At 38.2% G+C, this 19998-nt stretch overlaps 1 protein-coding gene and 1 pseudogene across 1 annotated transcript; both read left to right on the plus strand.

Annotated features, from left to right (window-relative positions):
• Nucleotides 1–8351: 8351 nt before the first annotated feature.
• LOC130848872 (60S ribosomal protein L9-like) lies at nucleotides 8352–9052 on the plus strand. The gene has a single exon (XM_057727250.1). The coding sequence runs from the start codon at nucleotides 8371–8373 to the stop codon at nucleotides 8947–8949; it is 579 nt and encodes a 192-aa protein (XP_057583233.1). The 5' UTR covers nucleotides 8352–8370; the 3' UTR covers nucleotides 8950–9052.
• A 1676-nt stretch (nucleotides 9053–10728) lies between these two features.
• LOC130837900 (60S ribosomal protein L19-like) lies at nucleotides 10729–13389 on the plus strand (annotated as a pseudogene).
• The last annotated feature ends 6609 nt before the right edge of the window (nucleotides 13390–19998 follow it).

Consider the following 19998-nt stretch of genomic DNA (forward strand, 5'->3'; position numbering starts at 1 on the left):
GGCTTTCAGCTGTGCTGTCCACTATATATTTTTTTTTTGAATTTTTTTTTATTTTTTTTATTTTTTTTGGGGTACATCAGGTTCAATCATCTGTTTTTATACACATATCCCCGTATTCCCTCCCTTCCCTGACTCCCCGCCCTCGAGTCCCCCCCACCCTCCCCGCCCCAGTCCTCTAAGGCATCTTCCATCCTCGAGTTGGACTCCCTTTATTATACAACAACTTCCCACTGACTATTTTACAGTTGGTACTATATATATGTCTGTGCTACTCTCTTGCTTCGTCTCAGTTTCCCCTTCACCCCCCGCCCCCTCCCATACCTCGAGTGTCCACTATATTTTTAAAAACCAACCAACAAGGAAAAACCAGTTATCATCTCATGAATCCACAAATCTAGCTCCTTCCCCATCTTTTCCATATCTTGATCATAGCATTATAGATGGTACTTTTGCACTTTCTGGAGTGACTCCACATACAGATCAGTGAATTTCTCCTCTTTTTTTCCTGGATTTACTGCACTGTTGATTCATTCACACTGAACTCATGGCCCACCACCCTACAACTCACATCTGAACAAAGCTCATCTACACATGTGTTTTCTCCACAAGGCATGTCCCAGCCTCCTTGTGCTTAGGAACACCAGACAACACTTTAGTACTTTGCTTTAGGACCATTTTAAACAGCAACATCACCAACAAAGAACACACACAAAAAATGTGGCACTAAACAGACTGTGAAAAGGACACGTTTACAGTTTGAGAACTGAAACAAGAAGGCAGAGCGTCATCTTGTGCAACCTCATCTGGGAATTCATGAGGTGGGTGGTATTTTGTTCCACTCTGTACATGTCCATGAATGACTGTGAAAGCATTGTGAGTATTGATGTGATGGTTACAGGTATATTTTAGCAGGTAGGCCAATTAGCACATGCAGAATTGGAGAATAGTGAAAATCAATTCTTTATGACTAATGACCCCAAATAGCAATGTGAGTTGAGATATCCATGCCTAGATTTCAATTATTTTAGGATTCCTTAATTAATCAACAAATAATTCTTAAGCATTTACAATGTAGCAGGGACATATTGAGTATAAAGTAGTGGGGAGAGAAAGATTACCACTGTCTTCTGAGCTGGAAAATTTTTTCCTTGCTAATTTGATTCTATAGTTTACTGTTTTCATTGTTGTTTCTGTCTTAGTTTCTTAGTACAGTAACTTATTTGGGCTGAACTTGTGGAATGGGACTTAGCTCTAAATTGGTTAGGGGGCTGAGAGAAGAGGCCCAAGGCGAGGAGAACATCTGGAAGGATAAAGTGCAGGTGGTTGTTTTTGAAAAACAAAGTTATGATGGGAGAGGGGGCAAAGGTGGAAGATATGGGGGGAGGGAAGGCAAACAATGGGGCTGCTGCAATCTTCCTACCTGCACCACACTGGCTATTGTTTCTCTAGGTTCTGATCCACCTTGTCACTCTTGCACAGCTGCTGTGTGGTGTTTGGCTGGTTGACTCCACCCTCATCTGTAGACATGGGCTCTGATCAGCCTAAGGCAATCCTGAGCAAGCATCCTTGTCAAGGTGCTAAAGGATGGACAGGTAACCTATAGCTTAAGTCAATCATCATATAGATCCTACACATCCTTGCTCAGGTTCAGGGTGAAGCACTTGCTCTTATGTGGCACAGTTTATAAGAAGCCTGATTCTTGAGTTGCTGGTAGGGGAAAGAGATGTTCTCTCTGGTCCTGGATGTTATGGTGTGGGATATAAAGCTGGCAACAGCTACAGCTGTTTTTCCAGAGCAAGAGAAGCAAGCCTGAGGTTGAGATCATACATGCAATAAAGCAGACACATTGTATCATTGAAATTTGCTAAAACGGTAGATCTGAAATATTCTCACCACAAAAAGGAAAAAAAGAAAAGAAAGTGCTAATTCCATGAGGTGATGAATAATTATTTAGCTTGATTGTGTTGCTCATTTGCCAGTGTATATGTAAACAAAGTATCTCCTTGAAAAAGAAAAACGGAGCTGGAGGAATCAGGCTCACTGACTTCAGACTAGACTACAAAGCTACAGTGATCAAGATAGTATGGTACAGGCACAAAAACAGAAATATCAGTGGAACAGGATAGAAAGCCCAGAGATAAACCCATGGACCTATGGTCACCTAATCTATGACAAAAGGGGCAAGAATATACAATGGAGGAAAGACAACCTCTTCAATAAGTGGTGCTGGGAAAACTGGACACCTACATGTAAAAGAATGAAATTAGAACACTCCCTAACACCCTACACAAAAGTAAACTCAAAGTAGATTAAAGACCTAAATGTAAGACAAGATGCTATAAAATTCTTAGAGGAAAACATAGGAAGAACATCCTTTGACATAAACCACAGCAAGATCTTTTTTGACCCACCTCCTAGAGTAATGAAAATAAAAACAAAAATAAATGGGATTTAATTAAACTTAAAAGTTTTTGCACAGCAAAGGAAACCATAAACACAATGAAAAGGCAACCCTCAAATGGGAGAAAACACTTGCAAGCAAATCAACAGACAAAGGATTAATTGCCAAAATATACAAAGAACTCATGCAGCTCAATATCAGAAAAACAAACAACCCAATCTAAAAATGGGCAGAAGACCTAAATAGTTATTTCTCCAAAGATGACATACAGATGGCCAAGAGGCACATAGAAAGATGCTCAACATCACTAATTATTAGAGAAATGCAGATCAAAACTACATTGAGGTATCACCTCACACTGGTCAGGATGGCCATAATCAAAAAATCTGGAAACAACAAATGCTGGAGAGGGTGCAGAGAAAAGGGAACCCTCATGCACTGTTGGTGGGAATGTAAATTGATACACTCACTATGGAGAACAGTATGAAGGTTCCTTGAAAAACTAAAAATAGAACTAGCATATGACCCAGCAATCCCACTACTGGGCATATACCCAGAGAAAACCATAATTCAAAAAGAAACATGTACCACAATGTTCATTGCAGCACTATATACAATAGCCAGGACATGGAAGCAACCTAAATGTCCATCAGCAGATGACTGGATAAAGAAGATGTGGCACATATATACAATGGAATATTACTCAGCCATAAAAAGTAACAAAATTGAGTTATTCATAGTGAGGTGGATGGACCTAGAATCTGTCATACAGAGTGAAATAAGCCAGAAAAAGAAAAACAAATACCACATGCTAACACATATATATGGAATTTAAAAACAAACAAACAAAAACAAAATGGTACTGATGAACCTAGGGGCAGTTCAAGAATAAAGATGCAGATGTAGAGAATGGTCTTGAGGACACGTGTGGGCAGTGGGAAGTTGGGACGAAGTGAGAGAGTAGCATAGACATATATACACTACCAAATGTAAAAAAGATGGCTAGTGGGAAGCTGCTGCATAGAGCAGGGAGATCAACTCGATGCTTGGTGATGACCTAGAGGGGTGGGATAGGGAGGAGAGGAGGGAGGCTCAAGAGGGAGGAGAAACAGGGATGTATGTGTAAATACAGATGATTCACTTTGTTGTACAGTGGAAACTGCACAACATTGTAAAACAATTATACTCCAATACAGATCTGGGGGAAAACAACAAAAACAACAAAAAGATACGTGTACCACAATGTTCATCAAAGCACTATTTACAATAGCCAGGACATGGAAGCAACCTAAATGTCCATCGACAGATGAATGGATAAAGAAGATGTGGTACATTTACACAATGGAATATTACTTAGCCATAAATAGAAGCAAAACTGGGTTATTTGTAGAGATGTGGGTGGACCTAAAGTCTGTCATACAGAGTGAAGTAAGGCAGAAAGAGAAAAACAAATATCGTATATTGATGCATATATGTGGAATCTAGAAAAATGGTACAGATGAACCTATTGGCAGGGCAAGAATAGAGACACAGATGTAAAGAATGGATGTGTGGACACGGGGAGGGGGAGGTGGGATGAATTGGGAGATTGGGATTGATATATATACACTACCATGTTAAAACAGATAGCTAGTGGGAACCTGTTAAATAGCACAGGGATCTCAGCTCGGTGCTGTGTGGTGACCTAGATGGGTGGGATGGGGGGTGGGATGGGGGGGTGGGAGGGAGGTCCAAGGGGGTGGGTATATATGTATACATATAGCTGATTCACTTCATTGTACAGCAGAAACTAACACAACATTGTAAAGCAACAATACCACTATACCCCAATTAAAAAAATACACTTAATAAATAAAATACATTTAATAAATAAAATTTTCATGTGTCAATTATACTTCATTAGAACAGAAAACAACATCACCAACAACAAAACCTTTAAAAAAAAAGAAGGCAGAGACAACTAACCACAGAAGAGTCCAGATTACCCTGTAGCTAAAGCCTGAGTGACCCTGGGCTTCCCAGTTATGTCATTCAATAAAATCCCTGTATTTTTTCAGCCCAGCCAGTTAGATTTTTCTCTCATTTGTGACTGAAAGCATCCTCTCTGATGTACATGGACTGCAGGGGACTCTTGGCTAATTTTTATTCTTACTTGAAACATTTCTCTTCACTTCCTTCTTCTTTTCCTCTATTCTTTAAAACTGGATTCTTGACCTTTTGCTTTTTTCTTAAATGTGTTTTCACCTTGTTAAACTCTTACACTGTCATTAACTATGGCATCTGGATCAACCCCTCTCCTGGACTCTTCTCATATATTTCTAACAAACCATTGATTAGGAATCAAAGTGCTGGTCCTGCTGCTGTGTAAGTGAGTGACTTTAGGAAAGCACCCCAATCCTCATTGTTTTCTTTAGTTATATGGAGACAAAAATACACATTCTCAGAGTTTTCATAGGGATGAGAGGACAATCTACCACCAGCACTGAATAAACCATGAAATGCCGTGGTTATAACAGTTAGTCAAAATCCAAAATATTTTCCCTGGATTTACTCCTGACACAGTAAGTTTGTTGTTCACTATTTCATCAATTCATTAACTCATCACATAATTAACTTTTACTATTTTTGTGTTAAACGTATTCACTGAGAGTGGTTCTAAAATGTGTGAGAAGCAGCTGGGTCTCTAGGTATTTAAAATACATTGAATAATCTTTTCCTCCAAGCTTATATTTTTCATGTCTATATTTAATCACCCAGAGTCAAACTTCAGAAATCTTTTTAGACTTTCTTTCCCAGCTTTTCTGTTTACCAAGTTATTCTCTATAAAATCTCTGAAAATTATTTCTCCCTTGGACTTCCCTGGCCATCCAGTGGTTAAGACAACAGGCTTTCATTGCAGGAGCCACAGGTTTGACCCCTGGTCTAGGAACTAAGATCCCGCATGTCATGGCCAAAAAAAAAAAAAAAAAAGATTAAAAAAAAAAATTCCCTCTTTGCCCTGTAAGTGGGCTATATCAACTTCAGCATAAGATAAATATAGAGCCTTCCTCTCTTCTGTTGTACATTCCTGTGGATTTCCTAACAAACACTGTCTCAGCCACAGTGGGCAGGAAGTGAGGGGATAGAAGTTTCCACTATGGAGAATCTCCTCAAGGAAGGGTCAAGAGCCTAATGTAAAATGGGAGGCGGGTTTGTAATTACACTGAGAAGACCAGGGCAGTGATGACAAAGTGGCTCCATCTGCAAAAACATGTAAAATGCTGGATTATGGTGATCCACCCATCTAGGTTCCATCTCCTCATTCCTTGATGTAAAAGTAACTTGATTAAGTTGAAAGATGAGATATTTAAAGTGTGAAATTGTGTTGAATAGTAAAAGTGTATGTTAGTTAGTATTTTATTAATTAGAGTTTAATTTTGTTCTAAACTTTTTAATGGCATGTATAAGATTCTTTTTTTTTTTTTGTCTGTATGGGGTCTTTGTTTCTGCACAAGGGCTTTCTCTAGTTTCGGTGAGCGGGGGCTAACTCTTTGTTGTGGTGCACGGGCTTCTTATTGTGGTGGCTTTTCTTGTTGTGGAGCGATGACTCTAGGTGTGTGGGCTTCTGTAATTGCAGCATGCTGGCTCAGTAGTTGTGGCTCGCAGGCGCTAGAGTGCAGGCTCAGTAGTTGTGGCACATGGGCTTAGCTGCTCCAGGCATGTGTGATCTTCTCCAAGGGATCGAGCTCGTGTCCCCTGCATCAGCAGGTGGATTCTTAACCACTGTGCCACCAGGGAAGTCCCAGATTCTTTTTCTTTAAGGAAAATCCAGATATATGACCAGATGGCTATAGTTAGCTTTGTAAATGAGAGAAGATTGAACACATCATTGCATCATCACATTTATAAATATTTACGCTTATTATTAATAGTCATTTGATTATGTATTCTTTAGTTACTGATCATTTTATTGATCATCTTATTTGTGATGATCTTAAAAAAATCCTTTTCATATTCACACATGAGGGAAAGTTTAACTGACCAAGTCCACAGTAAGCTGCAAGTTTATAGGAAATATCTCAGTGCTGCCAAAGAAGATGAAATAGAACTTGTGAGTACAGAGATGTACAATTCTAGGAAACACAGGAAAGAGAATTTCTTCTTAAAAGATCCCTGGCCATAGCTACACACAAAACTATGCTTCATCTTAGGCAGGGGTAACAGAATAGGAGGGAGTTTAGCAAGAATGAAGGAAAAACCAGTCTATATTATGTATCCAGGAGATTAGTGTTAGCCGTTCTTTCTTTGAAATCCATTTTCTGTGTGACTTTGATTTGGGACCTAGAAACCTTCATTGATGAATCTGATAATTGTTGTGGTCTACACGTCTCAGAAGTGATTTATTTATGCTTTGTTCAGTTTTCTGTGGTCATTTGTAAATTCAGCACCTCGGTGTTTAAGATGGAATTTAGACACGGACTATCTGCACTGACACCATTCTACTTTCTGCTTTTCTGGATTTTTAAACAGTGGCCACTAAGGACAAGGCTTTGCAATCTTATTGCCATGCATTGTTTGTACAGAGGTGGGCACACATCCTCTTTTGCTACATGAAAAATAAAAAGTTCAGGTAGAAATTCATACATGATTCTAAAGTGACACATACAGGGGAATTTAGATTTAAAACTATTTATTTGTAAATAAGACAGACTAAAAACATATGAGCTAAGATTTTAATTGAGGAAGCTAGAAAAATAACAGCACAAGAAATAAAAATGTAACTGTAGAAATTTAATTTAAAAGTAATAAAAGTGAAAAAAAAAGCAAACCAAAAAATTGATAAAGGTGACTAACAACACTTAAGGAAGACTCCTGGAGAAAATTAATAAAAATATTAAAATGTCTCTCAGAACTACTGAAAAGGGTAATAAATTTTAGAAAAGCAGACAAATTACAGAGTAATATAGAAGTTAAAAATAAGAAAATGCTGTATATAGTTTATATTGACACACTTGTTATAGGTAAAATTTTATTTAAAAATCCTAGAAGAGGGAGAAAATCCGAACAAACAAGTAACTGTTAAGAAAAATAAACAAGTAGTCAAATTTCTTACTAGTTGTGCAGGTCCTAGATCCAGACTACAGGGAACGGCAGGTAATCGTGCTTCACACACATTGTTCTAGGTAGAGAAAAGGAAGGAAAATTATCCCAACTAATTTTAGGAGCCACTCACTATTTTCATTACACCCAAGCCAGCAACAATTTTTTCCAGAAAACGAAACAAAACAAATATTAAAATACTAGCTATTAGCTAATCTGATTTATGTATATTTACTCAGAAATTATCTATGTATAGACTCAAATACAATAGTTGCAAACAGAAACCAGCACCATGTAAAGTAAGATTTATCCAGAGAAATCGAGGTTTGTTTACCAATAAAAATCACTTGATAGAATCCCTTACTTTAACAGATTAAGGAAATAAAACCATAAAATTATCTCCAGAGTATAGGAAAAGCATTTTATATATTTAAATGTCCATTCTGATAAAACATTAGCGACTCAGAACAAAAGGAAACTTCCACTGTATGGTCAAATGTAGCTATCCACAGCCTACATGAGATAAATTTAATTGTGATTATTTAAAAGCATTCCAGTGAAAATCAAATACAAGTTGTCTGCCTACTATAATCTTCACCATTCAGTAGAATACTAAGAGTCCCAGTTAATGCAGTAAGGCAAGAAAAGTGAGGGATTAAAAGAGAAATAAAAGAAAAAATATTATTTGAAGATCATGTGATATAGAAGAAAATAAAAAAATAAGTAAAATATTTGGGACTAAAAAGAGAGCTCAGGAATTATCTAGATAAAAATTAACATAAATAAAATCTGAAAGGATTTCAAGAGAATAGGTATTCTTCCAGATGATATGATTTCTACCTATAAAACTAATAGAATAAAAAGTGCTCTTTGCCGCATCTACTGCGAGAATGAAGACCATTCTCAGCAATCAGACTGTCGACATTCCAGAAAATGTCGACATTACTCTGAAGGGACGTACAGTTATCGTGAAGGGCCCCAGAGGCACCCTGCGGAGGGATTTCAATCACATCAATGTAGAACTCAGTCTCCTTGGAAAGAAAAAGAAGAGGCTCCGGGTTGACAAATGGTGGGGGAACAGAAAGGAACTGGCGACTGTTCGCACTATCTGTAGTCATGTACAGAACATGATCAAGGGTGTTACACTGGGCTTCCGTTACAAGATGAGGTCTGTGTATGCTCACTTCCCCATCAACGTTGTTATTCAGGAGAATGGTTCCCTTGTTGAAATCCGAAATTTTTTGGGTGAAAAATACATCCGCAGGGTTCTGATGAGGCCAGGCGTTGCCTGTTCAGTTTCTCAAGCCCAGAAAGATGAGTTGATTCTTGAAGGAAACGACATTGAACTTGTGTCAAATTCAGCTGCTTTAATTCAGCAAGCCACAACAGTGAAAAACAAGGATATCAGAAAATTTTTGGATGGTATCTATGTTTCTGAAAAAGGAACTGTTCAGCAGGCTGATGAATAGGCTATGAGTGATCCAGCTACAGAAACCGCAAGAGGCCAGACTCAGTGAGGATATTTTAAAAATGAATAAACGCCCCTTTGACTTGGAAAAAAAAAAAAAAAAAGTGAACCATTAGAGCTAACATGAAAGTTTAGCAAGGAATGTGGACACAAAAATATTAAAAAATCAACTTTTAAAAAAATATAAGTAACAAACAAGTAAAATAAGATACTATTTATAATAGCATCAAAAACTATAGAATAGCTAAAAATTAGCAAAAGAGAGAATACACAAATATTCTTCAGAGCCATTTTAAAAACTATTAAGATCATGAAGTATTTCTGATTAATAGGATTTGTATGGAAGAAGTTATTACAAGAAATTACAATTATCTTTAAATTATTCTATAACGTCAGTAAATTCCTAGTCAAAATTCTAGCTGGAATTTTCTAGGCACTTAGTAAACCTATTTTTTTATTTTGTATGCAAGAATAAATGACTACATAGATCTAAATCATTTTTGAAAGAGAAGAGTAAATGTTTATTCACAGTGGAATAAAGTCCTAAATGCAAAAGGCAATACTAGAAAGTTAGTAGCTTATAACATGGCAGAATATTGTTATGATCTGTTAGTGCAGAGAATTATTAATTAAGTTAAATTTCCAGGGACTTCCCTGGTGGCGCAGTGGTTAAGAATCCGCCTGCCAATGCAGGAGACACGGATTCAATCCCTGGTCTGGGACGATCCCACATGCCGCGGAGCAACTAAGCCCGTGTGCCACAACTATTGAGCCTGCACTCTAGAGCCCGTGAGCTGCAACTACTGAAGCCTGTGTGCCTAGAGCCCATGCTCTGCAACAAGATAAGCCACGACAATGAGAAGCCCGAGCCCCACAATGAAGAGCAGCCCCCGCTCGCTGCAACTAGAGAAAACCCGTGTGCAGCAACACAGCAAATAAATAAATAAATAAAACCAGTAGGTCTGGTTTCACCCTCCTTAAAAAGAAAAAAAAGAAAAAGAAACATAGTACTTTTTGTTGAAATTAAAGTTGCACTTAAACTCATTGATAGTTATAGGAGTGCAAATTAAGACAAGATCTAATTTTATACCACTAAAAAGCTGCAGCAGCCTAGTGTTTGCACGGTTGTGAAATAGATGGAAATCCCCATGCACTGATGGTGATGGTAATTTTGGAGAGTTTGCGGTAGTAACTTGCCTAATAATGTACGTATTGACTCTGCAATCCCACTTCTGAATATGTGTAATGGAAAATGTCTATCCAGCTCCAAGAGAGGATATATGTAGAGATGTTTATCACAGAGTTTTTATGGTAGTGAGGTGTTGGAAGCATGCTAGATGTTCATCTCTATGGCAATACCTAAGTAAAATACGGTAGATGCACTCTATGGGATTTTATGTAGCAGGTATCGATAGAAGCAACACACGTGACAGAGTAACGGGGAAGGTCTTTTAAAGAGTGCTGAATGAAATAATATTAATAGAGGAAGCATTAGGATAATACTATTTGTGGAAGTTAAAGTTGTATACATCAAACAATACCACGTTTTGTAAGAACACCTAGCAGGATAACATATGTATATATGAGAATGTGGGCAAGAGAAGGATATGGGGATAGAGAAATCAAATATTTCACAGAGGAAGTCTTCTTGAGCAAATGATGTCCACGAGCCGTAATGGAGGAGAATGATTAACTCATCAATCTGCACTTAAGATTCCAAAGGCAAAACATAGCACAACAAAATAAAAATTGGAAAATGCGTAATGAGTGAAACGGGATGATGGGTTGCACCATGAGTAGTTCCTTCTCAGGAAAAAACGTAAGAAAATGTAATATCATGTGCAATACTTGTTTGTCTAGGAACAGAATCAAAGTATCTGCAACATCAAAACACTGGTTGAAAACGTGAGATTTTGTAATCATCAAAGACTGCAGGTTGGGATAAGTTTCTATATTTTACCGCTGAATGGCAGTAGAGATTAAAACAGGTTCAGCATCCTCATTATTATTCAAAAATTAGAAGTGTTAAGTCCCCCAAATCGTCAAGCAGCTTAGAAACCCATGCTTAAATTCACAACTTGTTATCTCTAAAACTAATTGAAAACCACTTACAAAAACTTGCACGTAATATTAAAGACATATCAATGAAAATATAAGAATTGAATCTGAGGGAATATATGGCGTGTAAGTAAGACGAAGGCAAGAATGGAGTAAATTAAAAAAGCAAGTGCCATGAGACCATATATGCAGGCTATATGTGGGGTCATTGATTATTAGGGGACTATGAAATGGTTCAGACAGGATCAATTACACATTCACAGTGTCTAGAAGAAGCAGACAAACAAGCTGTTAAGGAAAAGTATGAGGTCCTGAGGTCACAAGGAAATTTCTCCCATCAGTTCTTATAGAGAAGAAACTATTTGGTGCAATGAAAAGTGTTCTCAAGGAGTATTCTTTCAGTAAACTTTATGAGGTTCACAGGCCTATTTGTTTTATGTCTCTTAAAGTAAGGTGATCATGCAAGCCTAAAACAAAAAATAGGGAAAGTAACCATACACAACATGCAGGATCTGGTCCACCCGGGCAGCTCTCTGATGTTCTGGCAAACTCAATCGCAGATCTTATACAATCTACAGGAATAAGTAGACTCTAAGTCTCCCATAATATTGTTTATGTTGAACTAACGAGTCGTTTTTTTTTTTTTAGCAGCAGAGACTTTCAGGTTATGTACTCTAACGTACACCACATGTATGACAGTTTTATATTATCTGTTAAATGCAGAGCAGTAACTTTAATAATCAGTGGAGCTGTAGATGGAATTTGCCATTTTAAATTTCTTGTGACTTTTGGAAATCTAGTCAGGGACTATTGTTTGACTCTTAGGTTTGTTCCCAAGAGGCTGATAATATCGTAGTGAGGACCCAGATTCTTCCTGAGGTATGATTTGGTTCTGCTCTAATACAGAGGCAATTATTGACCTACCTACAACTCTGCCCATCTTCAATACACAACCAGTTCCATGTCAGGGAGAATGCCAGATGCAGCTTTAGAAGGGAAATATTCAAAATGAGTATGATCTCTAATTTGCATGTGAAGTGTCTTAAGGGAAATACTCATGGTCTTTGAACAATGTTATTTCCAGGTGACCTATTCAAGTTACCAACTGTATATTTATGTGCCTAAATAGATGAATTACCAAATGCAGTTATATAGCACAGACCACTGGTTGTCTCCCAGAGTCTATTTTGCACTTCCTCTAGAAAAACTTACACAATTATTAGCTGGGCAGAATAGAACTTCATCTCTTGGGGACCCTTTTAGCTGGTTGTGGTTATGTGACTGAGGTCTGATCAATGCAGCATACAGCTTCTGCAAAGCGGATCTGAAGCAGTGTGTGCTGAGTGTGCTTGGTTTATTCCTTTTTCCTTACTGTCAGCTAAAATGTGAAATTGATGGAAAGACCTCTTGCAACCAACTCAGAGAACAGGATGACCTTTGGAATGAGGACCAAGCACGGTAAAGACCAAAAGAAAACAAAAAAAGCAAAGACAAGCCCCCCCCCCCCCAAAAAAAGAGGAAACTGGAGCCAAGTCCCTGATACAATGAGATATCATACAACCCTGAACTGCCTACTTCCAGTCTTTTCACAAGAGAGAGAAATACAGCTACATGTTCTTAAAGATATTGTTCGCTTGAATTTTCTGTCCCTTGCAGCCACATTTGATCCTAACTAATCCATGAATATCAATGGATAACTTTGGCTTTCCTTTTGCCACTGTGGCCACAGCCATGAGTATGCTCAGGCTTTCAGTGTCTTTCGCTGTGGCAGAAAGAAGGTGTGGCTGGACGTTGTTGAGATGAATGAAATCTTCAATGCCAACTCCCCTCAGATCTCTGGAAGCTGATCAAAGATGGGCTGATCATCCGGAAGCCTGTGATTGTCCATTCCCGGGCTGGAAGCTGGAAAAACACCTTGGCCTACTGGAAGGGCAGGTGTATAGGCATAGGTAAGTGAAAGGGTATGGCCAAAGCTTGAATGCCTGAGAGGGTAACCTAGATGAGGGGGATGAGAAGCATAAGAATTCCACATAGGTTGCTTAAAAGATACAGCGAATCTAAGATTGACCATTGCCTGTACCTGAAAGTGAAGGGTAATGTGTTCAAAAACAAGTGGGTTCTCATGGAACATATCCACAAGCTAAAGTCAGATAAAGCTTGCAAGAAGCTTCAGGCCAACCAGGCTGAGGCCCGCAGGTCTAAGACCAGGGAAGCACGATAGTGTGGTGAAGAGGGGCTCCAGACCGAGAAGGAGGAAATCATCAAGGCTCTGTCCAAGGAGGAAGACACCAAGAAAGAGGTGCTCCCCCTCTTGCTTGTACGTAGTGCCCTCAGCAATTACATAGATCACTCATTGAATAAAACAGGCCTTTGTATGCCTTAAAAAAAAAAAGGCTGATAGTTTTGGTTTCTTTATTTTTTGTGAAGGATAAATCAAAATTTTCACAACATCCATGTTATCTGTATCTAATCTTATTTTTATCTGTGTATTTTCTAAGGCAAAGGGGAAAATGCAACCAGGCATTCCAAAATTTATATGAAAAGAAACATTGTTAGAAACCAGAGTGAACTTCTGGGGAAATGGTAGAGAGAAATATTTCATAGTCATCTCACTGAGATAAATCCAAAATAGAAAAAGGAACTTTCTCTGTATTGAACCTAGAGAACAGCCGTAACTTCAAACAAAACCAGCTGAAGTCTATAACTTATAAACAAGGATGAAATAAATTTTAGCATACATTTTCACTCATTTTAAATAAAATGGAAGGTCTAACTAAGGATGTCCATAGTTGAGGATAAAAAGTTTAATTCAGAAAAGAATTAATAAAGGCTACTGGGACCTTTGTTAGAAGATAAGTATGAAAGGAAAAATTGTTATGGAAAGGGAGAACAAATCAATGTGTGAGAAACCTTTGGCTTTAGGAATTAGGGAATGACCACAAGAGCCTTTCACCTCATTAGTGTGCAGTGGCCCATACATATGGTTCAACATGGAGCTCTTTTTTTTTTTTAATTTTTAATTAAAAAAAATTTTTTTTGGTTATAGTTGATTTACAATGTTGTGTTAGTTTCAGGTGTACAGCAAAATGAATCAGTTATACATGTACATATATCTACTCTTTTTTAGATTCTTTTGCCACCTATGTCAAAGTACTGAGTAGAGTTCCCTGTGCTATACAGTAGGTCCTTATAAGCTATCTATTTTATAAATAGTAGTGTGTATATGTCAATCTCAATCTCCCAGTTTATCCCTCCCTCCTTCCCCCTGGGGACCATAAGTTTGTTTCCTACATCTGTGACTCTATTTCCATCCCATAAATAAGTTCATTTGTACCCTTTTTTTAGATTCCACACATAAGTGATATCATGTGATATTTGTCTCTCTTTGTCTGATTTATTTCACTTAGTATGACAATCTCATCCATGTTGCTGGAAATGGCATTGTTTCATTCCTTTTTATGGCTGAGTAATATTTCATTTTATATATATGTATCACATCTTCATCCATTCCCAACGTGGAGCTTCTTGTATGCTGTGTGGTTGCCTTTTCATTGTTGTGGCCTGGACACGCTATTGTAGGACTCTTGCTTCTAGTGTGCATTTGAGGGTTTACTACAGCAGGTTGCTGCTACTGAGGATGGCTTTGTCCAAGTCAAGTGGCTATTTTTTTTTTACAGATGAGTGTCATAGGTCAACTTCTAAGGAAACACACTCAGCTGGACACCTGCATGCAGAAGGTTTCCTGGGGGTGCTCTCAGGAACAGCAGGACTGAGGAGAGGGGGAGGTTTAACTGTGATGCAATTTCAGTAGAGGATTTAATCAAACTCACAGAGAGTCCTGGAGCTAGGATAACCCTTCAGAGGCTTCCTAAACTAGGTAATGGGACATACTGTTTACTCACACGTTTGGTATGTGCTCTTCTCAGGGAAGGGATATCCGCTTGGGCAAAGCAACTCTCCCACTGAAGGCAGTGCCTGGAGAGGGACGTGTCTGTGAGCCGTCAGCAGCCAACACTTCCTCAGGCTGAGGGAGCACTCATGTTTGTCCTGAAGGGGGTACACTGGTGGCTCCACAGCATCTACTAGAGCAAGAGTGCATTTCTATGGAAGTAGAGATTTACTCACCAAGCCTTAAATAAACACACAGGCCTCACAAACAAAGTCAGTGTTGCAAACACAGGCCACAGAGCAAATCGTAGGAAATGCGCATGAGATTCTATAAGCAATGACCTTCAAATAGGCTGTCTCAGGAGGAGTGGCTGAGGCAAAGAATCTGTTAAAGGAACCAGGGACTCTTAGATTTGGATTATTTTAAAACATTAGACAGCAAAACAATTAGTGCCAGTTTTTGCCTTGGTTTTCAGTCTAGACTAGAGGTGTAGCTTAGATAAGATGCCCCAAATTTGGTTCCTTTCCTATATTATTTTCAACTGGCTTCAGGGTCAAGAAGACCTGTGAAGAAATTCACCCGAATTCACATGTTTTATACACATGCTCAGGGGTCACTTCCCACTATAGCGTCTCAACGTTCCTGTACCAGCTTTGTTGTTGCCTAGATTTCTGAGACACAAATTGAGGCTCCACACATGAAAAGGTGGTAGGTTTTATTAATGAACAATTTAAAGAGAAACTAGAGGCCTCCTGCTTCTAGAAATGGGGGATGATCTAATTTGAACCAACTCTCTTATCAAGGATAAGTAGAAAAAGCAAGAAAATATAAAATAAAATCTGCCTCAAGACATTGAAGAACCAACAAAGGAGGAATACATTACTGGGTCAGTATCTAGGAGAAGACAGAAATTCACAGAATGAGCCCTGTAGTTAGAGCTGCTTTTCCATTAAGAGCATCTGCTGATTCCATGAGAGGCAGATAAAAACACTGAGAAGCTCAGCAAAGCTTTCAGCAGACTTGCAAATCTTCAAAGATACCATTGGAGCCTGAACTTTAGGTTTGATCTTAAAGGGCTGCATCTGAAGTAAGTGTGAAGCAGAAGGACAGTAACTTTTTTTTTTTTAATTTTATTTTTTTGGGGGTACATCAAGTTCAATCATCTGTTTTTACACACACATCCCCGTATTCCCTCCCTCCCTCAACTACCCCCCCCTCGAGTCCCCACCACCCTCCCCGCCCCAGTCCTCTAAGGCATCTTCCATCCTCTAGTCGGACTCCCTTTGTTATACAACAACTTCCCACTGGCTACCTATTTTACAGTTGGTAGTATATATATGTCTGTGCTACTCTCTCGCTTCCTCTCAGCTTCCCCTTCACCCCCTGCCCCCTCCCAAACCTTGAGTTCTCCAATCCATTCTCTGTATCTGCATCCTTGTTCTTGTCACTGAGTTCATCAGTACCATTTTTAGATTCCGTATATGTGAGTTAGCATACAATATTTGTCTTTCTCTTTCTGACTTACTTCACTCTGTATGACAGATTGTAGTTCTATCCACCTCATGACATATAGCTCCATCTCATTCCTTTTTATAGCTGAGTAATATTCCATTGTATATATATGCCACATCTTCTGTATCCATTCATTTGTTGATGGGCATTTAGGTTGCTTCCATGTCCTGGCTATTGTAAAGAGTGCTGCAATAAACATTATGGTACAAGTTTCTTTTGGGATTATGGTTTTCTTTGGGTATATGCCCAGAAGTGGGATTACTGGATCATATGGTAGTTCTATTTGTAGTTTTTGAAGGAACCTCCAAATTGTTTTCCATAGTGGCTGTACCAACTTACATTCCCACCAACAGTGCAGGAGACTTCCCTTTTCTTCACACCCTCTCCAACATTTGTTGTTTCCAGATTTTGTGATGATGGCCATTCTGATGGGTGTGAGGTGATACCTCATTGTGGCTTTGACTTGCATTTCTCGGATGATGAGTGATGTTGAGCAACTTTTCATGTGTTTGTTGGCCATCTGTATGTCTTCTTTGGAGAAATGTCTATTTAGGTCTTCCGCCCATTTGTGGATTGGGTTATTTGCTTTTTTGGTATGAAGCTTCATGAGCTGCTTGTATATTTTGGAGGTTAATCCTTTGTCCGTTGTTTCATAGGCAATTATTTTTTCCCATTCTGAGGGTTGCCTTTTAGTTTTGTTTATGGTTTCTTTCACTGTGCAAAAGCTTTTAAGTTTCATGAGGTCCCATTTGTTTATTCTTGATTTTATTTCCATGATTCTAGGAGCTGGGTCCAAAAGGACCTTGCTTTGATGGATGTCATAGAGTGTTCTGCCTATGTTTTCCTCTAGGAGTTTTATAGTGTCTGGCCTTATATGTAGGTCTTTAATCCATTTGGAGTTTATTTTTGTGGATGGTGTTAGGAAGTGTTCTAATTTCATTCTTTTACATGTAGCTGTCCAATTTTCCCAGCACCACTTATTGAAGAGGCTGTCTTTTTTCTATTGTATATTCGAGCCTCCTTTGTCAAAGATAAGGTGCCCATATGTGTTTGGGCTTACTTCTGAGTTCTCTATTCTATTCCATTGATCTTCCTTTCTATTTTTGTGCCAGTACCATACTGTCTTGATCACTATGGCCTTGTAGTATAGTTTGAAGTCAGGAAGCCTGATTCCACCAACTCCATTTTTCCTTCTCAAGTTTGCTTTGGCTATTCGGGGTCTTTTGCGTTTCCATACAAATCGTAAGATTTCTTGCTCTAGTTCTGTGAAAAATGCCATTGGTAATTTGATCGAGATTGCATTGAATCTGTAAATTGCTTTGGGTAGTACAGTCATTTTCACGATGTTGATTCTTCCAATCCAGGAACATGGTATGTCCCTGCATCTGTTTGTGTTGTCTTTGATTTCTTTCATCAATGTCTTAAAGTTTTCTGCATACAGATCTTTTGCCTCCTTAGGCAGGTTTATTCCTAGGTATTTTATTCTTTTGGTTGCAATGGTGAATGGGAGAGTTTCCTTAATTTCTCTTTCTGCTCTTCCGTTGTTAGTGTATAGGAATGCAAGAGATGTCTGTGCATTAATTTTGTATCCTGCTACTTTACTGAACTCATCAATTAGTGCTAGCAGTTTTCTGGTAGAGTCTTTAGGGTTTTCTATATATAATATCATGTCATCTGCAAAGAGTGACAATTTTCCTTCTTCTTTTCCAATTTGGATTCCTTTTATTTCTTTTTCTTCTCTGATTGCTGTGGCTAAAACTTCCAAAACTATGTTGAATAATAATGGTGAGAGTGGACACCCTTGTCTTGTTCCTGTTCTTAGAGGGAATTATTCCAGTTTTTCCCCATTGAGAACGATGTTGGCTTTTGGTTTCTCATATATGGCTTTTATTATGTTGAGGTAATTTCCTTCTATGCCCATTTTCTGGAGAGCTTTTATCATAAATGGATGTTGAACTTTGTCAAAAGCTTTTTCTGCATCTATTGAGATGATCATATGGTTTTTCTCCTTCAATTTGTTGATATGAAGTATCACGTTGATTGATTTGCGTATATTGAAGAATCCTTGCATCCCAGGGATAAACCCCACTTGATCATGGTGTATGATTTTTTTAATGTGTTGTTGGAGTCTGTTAGCTAGTATTTTGTTGAGGATTTTTGCATCTATATTCATCAGTGATATTGGTCTGTAGTTTTCTTTTTTTGTGACATCTTTGCCTGGTTTTGGTATCAGGGTGATGGTAGCCTCGTAGAATGAGTTTGGGCGTGTTCCGCCTTCTGCAATATTTTGGAAGAGTTTGAGAAGGATAGGTGTTAACTCTTCTCGAAATGTTTGATAGAATTCGCCTGTGAACCCATCTGATCCTGGGCTTTTGTGTGTTGCGAGATTTTTAATCACTGCCTCAATTTCCGTACTTGTGATTGGTCTGTTCATGGTTTCTATTTCTTCCTGGTTCAGTCTTGGAAGATTGTATTTTTCTAAGAAGTTACCCATTTCTTCCAGGTTATCCAATTTATTGGCATATAGTTGCTTGTAGTAGTCTCTCATGATGTTTTGTATTTCTGAGGTGTCCGTTGTGACTTCTCCTTTTTCATTTCTAATTCTGTTGATTTGCGTCTTCTCCCTTTTTTTCTTGATGAGTCTGGCTAATGGTTTATCAATTTTGTTAATCTTCTCAAAGAACCAGCTTTTAGTTTTATTAATTTTTGCTATTGCTTCCTTCCTTTCTTTTTCATTTATTTCTGCTCTGATCTTTATGATTTCTTTCCTCCCTACCGGTTATGTCGGGATCCTTGAGGTCCTTTCTGGTGTCTGAGGCTGTCTGCTGGTGTTCAGCTGGTTCTGTGTGGGAATTATTGTGTCCTTCAGTGCATTCCCAATGCATCTGTGGAGAGTGGTGCATTCCACGTCCCTCTACTTCGCCGCCATCTTTTTCACCTCTTTCTTATCTGTTCTATTTATAAAAGCTTATATCTGCTAAACCCAACCTCCCACTCCATCCCTGCCCCAACTCCCTCCCTCTTGGCAACCACCAGTCTGTCCTCTATGACCATGATTCTGTTTCACAGATAGATTCATTTGTGTCATATTTGAGATTCCACATATAAGTGATATCATATGGTATTTGTCTTTCTCTTTCTGACTTACTTCACTTAGTATGATAATCTCTAGTTTCATCCATGTTGATGCAAATGCCATTATTTCATTCTTTTTTATGGCTGAGAAGTATTCCATTGTATACATGTATCACAGAAGATATGAGGTTTTGAAAGATCTATCGCACACAATTTTTTCAATTGGTGAAAAAAAAAGATTCTGTTTTGTAAAAACTTCATATGTATTATTTTATTTTCATTTTTGAATTTATACTGAAAATTCTGTAGTGATGAAAACATTATCTAATGAAGGAGAAGGATGAGTAGAAGATCAGCAGAATTATCAAATGTTAATAGCAAAAGGAAGTGAAAACTCCTTAACAATGTTTGAATACATAATATGTATTCAAAAATGAAATACGATTAATTAGGCAACTATGAGTGGTGTGAGACCATGACTATTTGAAAATATTGACGTGCTGTAAATGAACACAT

The sequence above is a fragment of the Hippopotamus amphibius genome, chromosome 1 (assembly GCF_030028045.1).
Source record: "Hippopotamus amphibius kiboko isolate mHipAmp2 chromosome 1, mHipAmp2.hap2, whole genome shotgun sequence".
NCBI lineage: Eukaryota > Metazoa > Chordata > Mammalia > Artiodactyla > Hippopotamidae > Hippopotamus > Hippopotamus amphibius.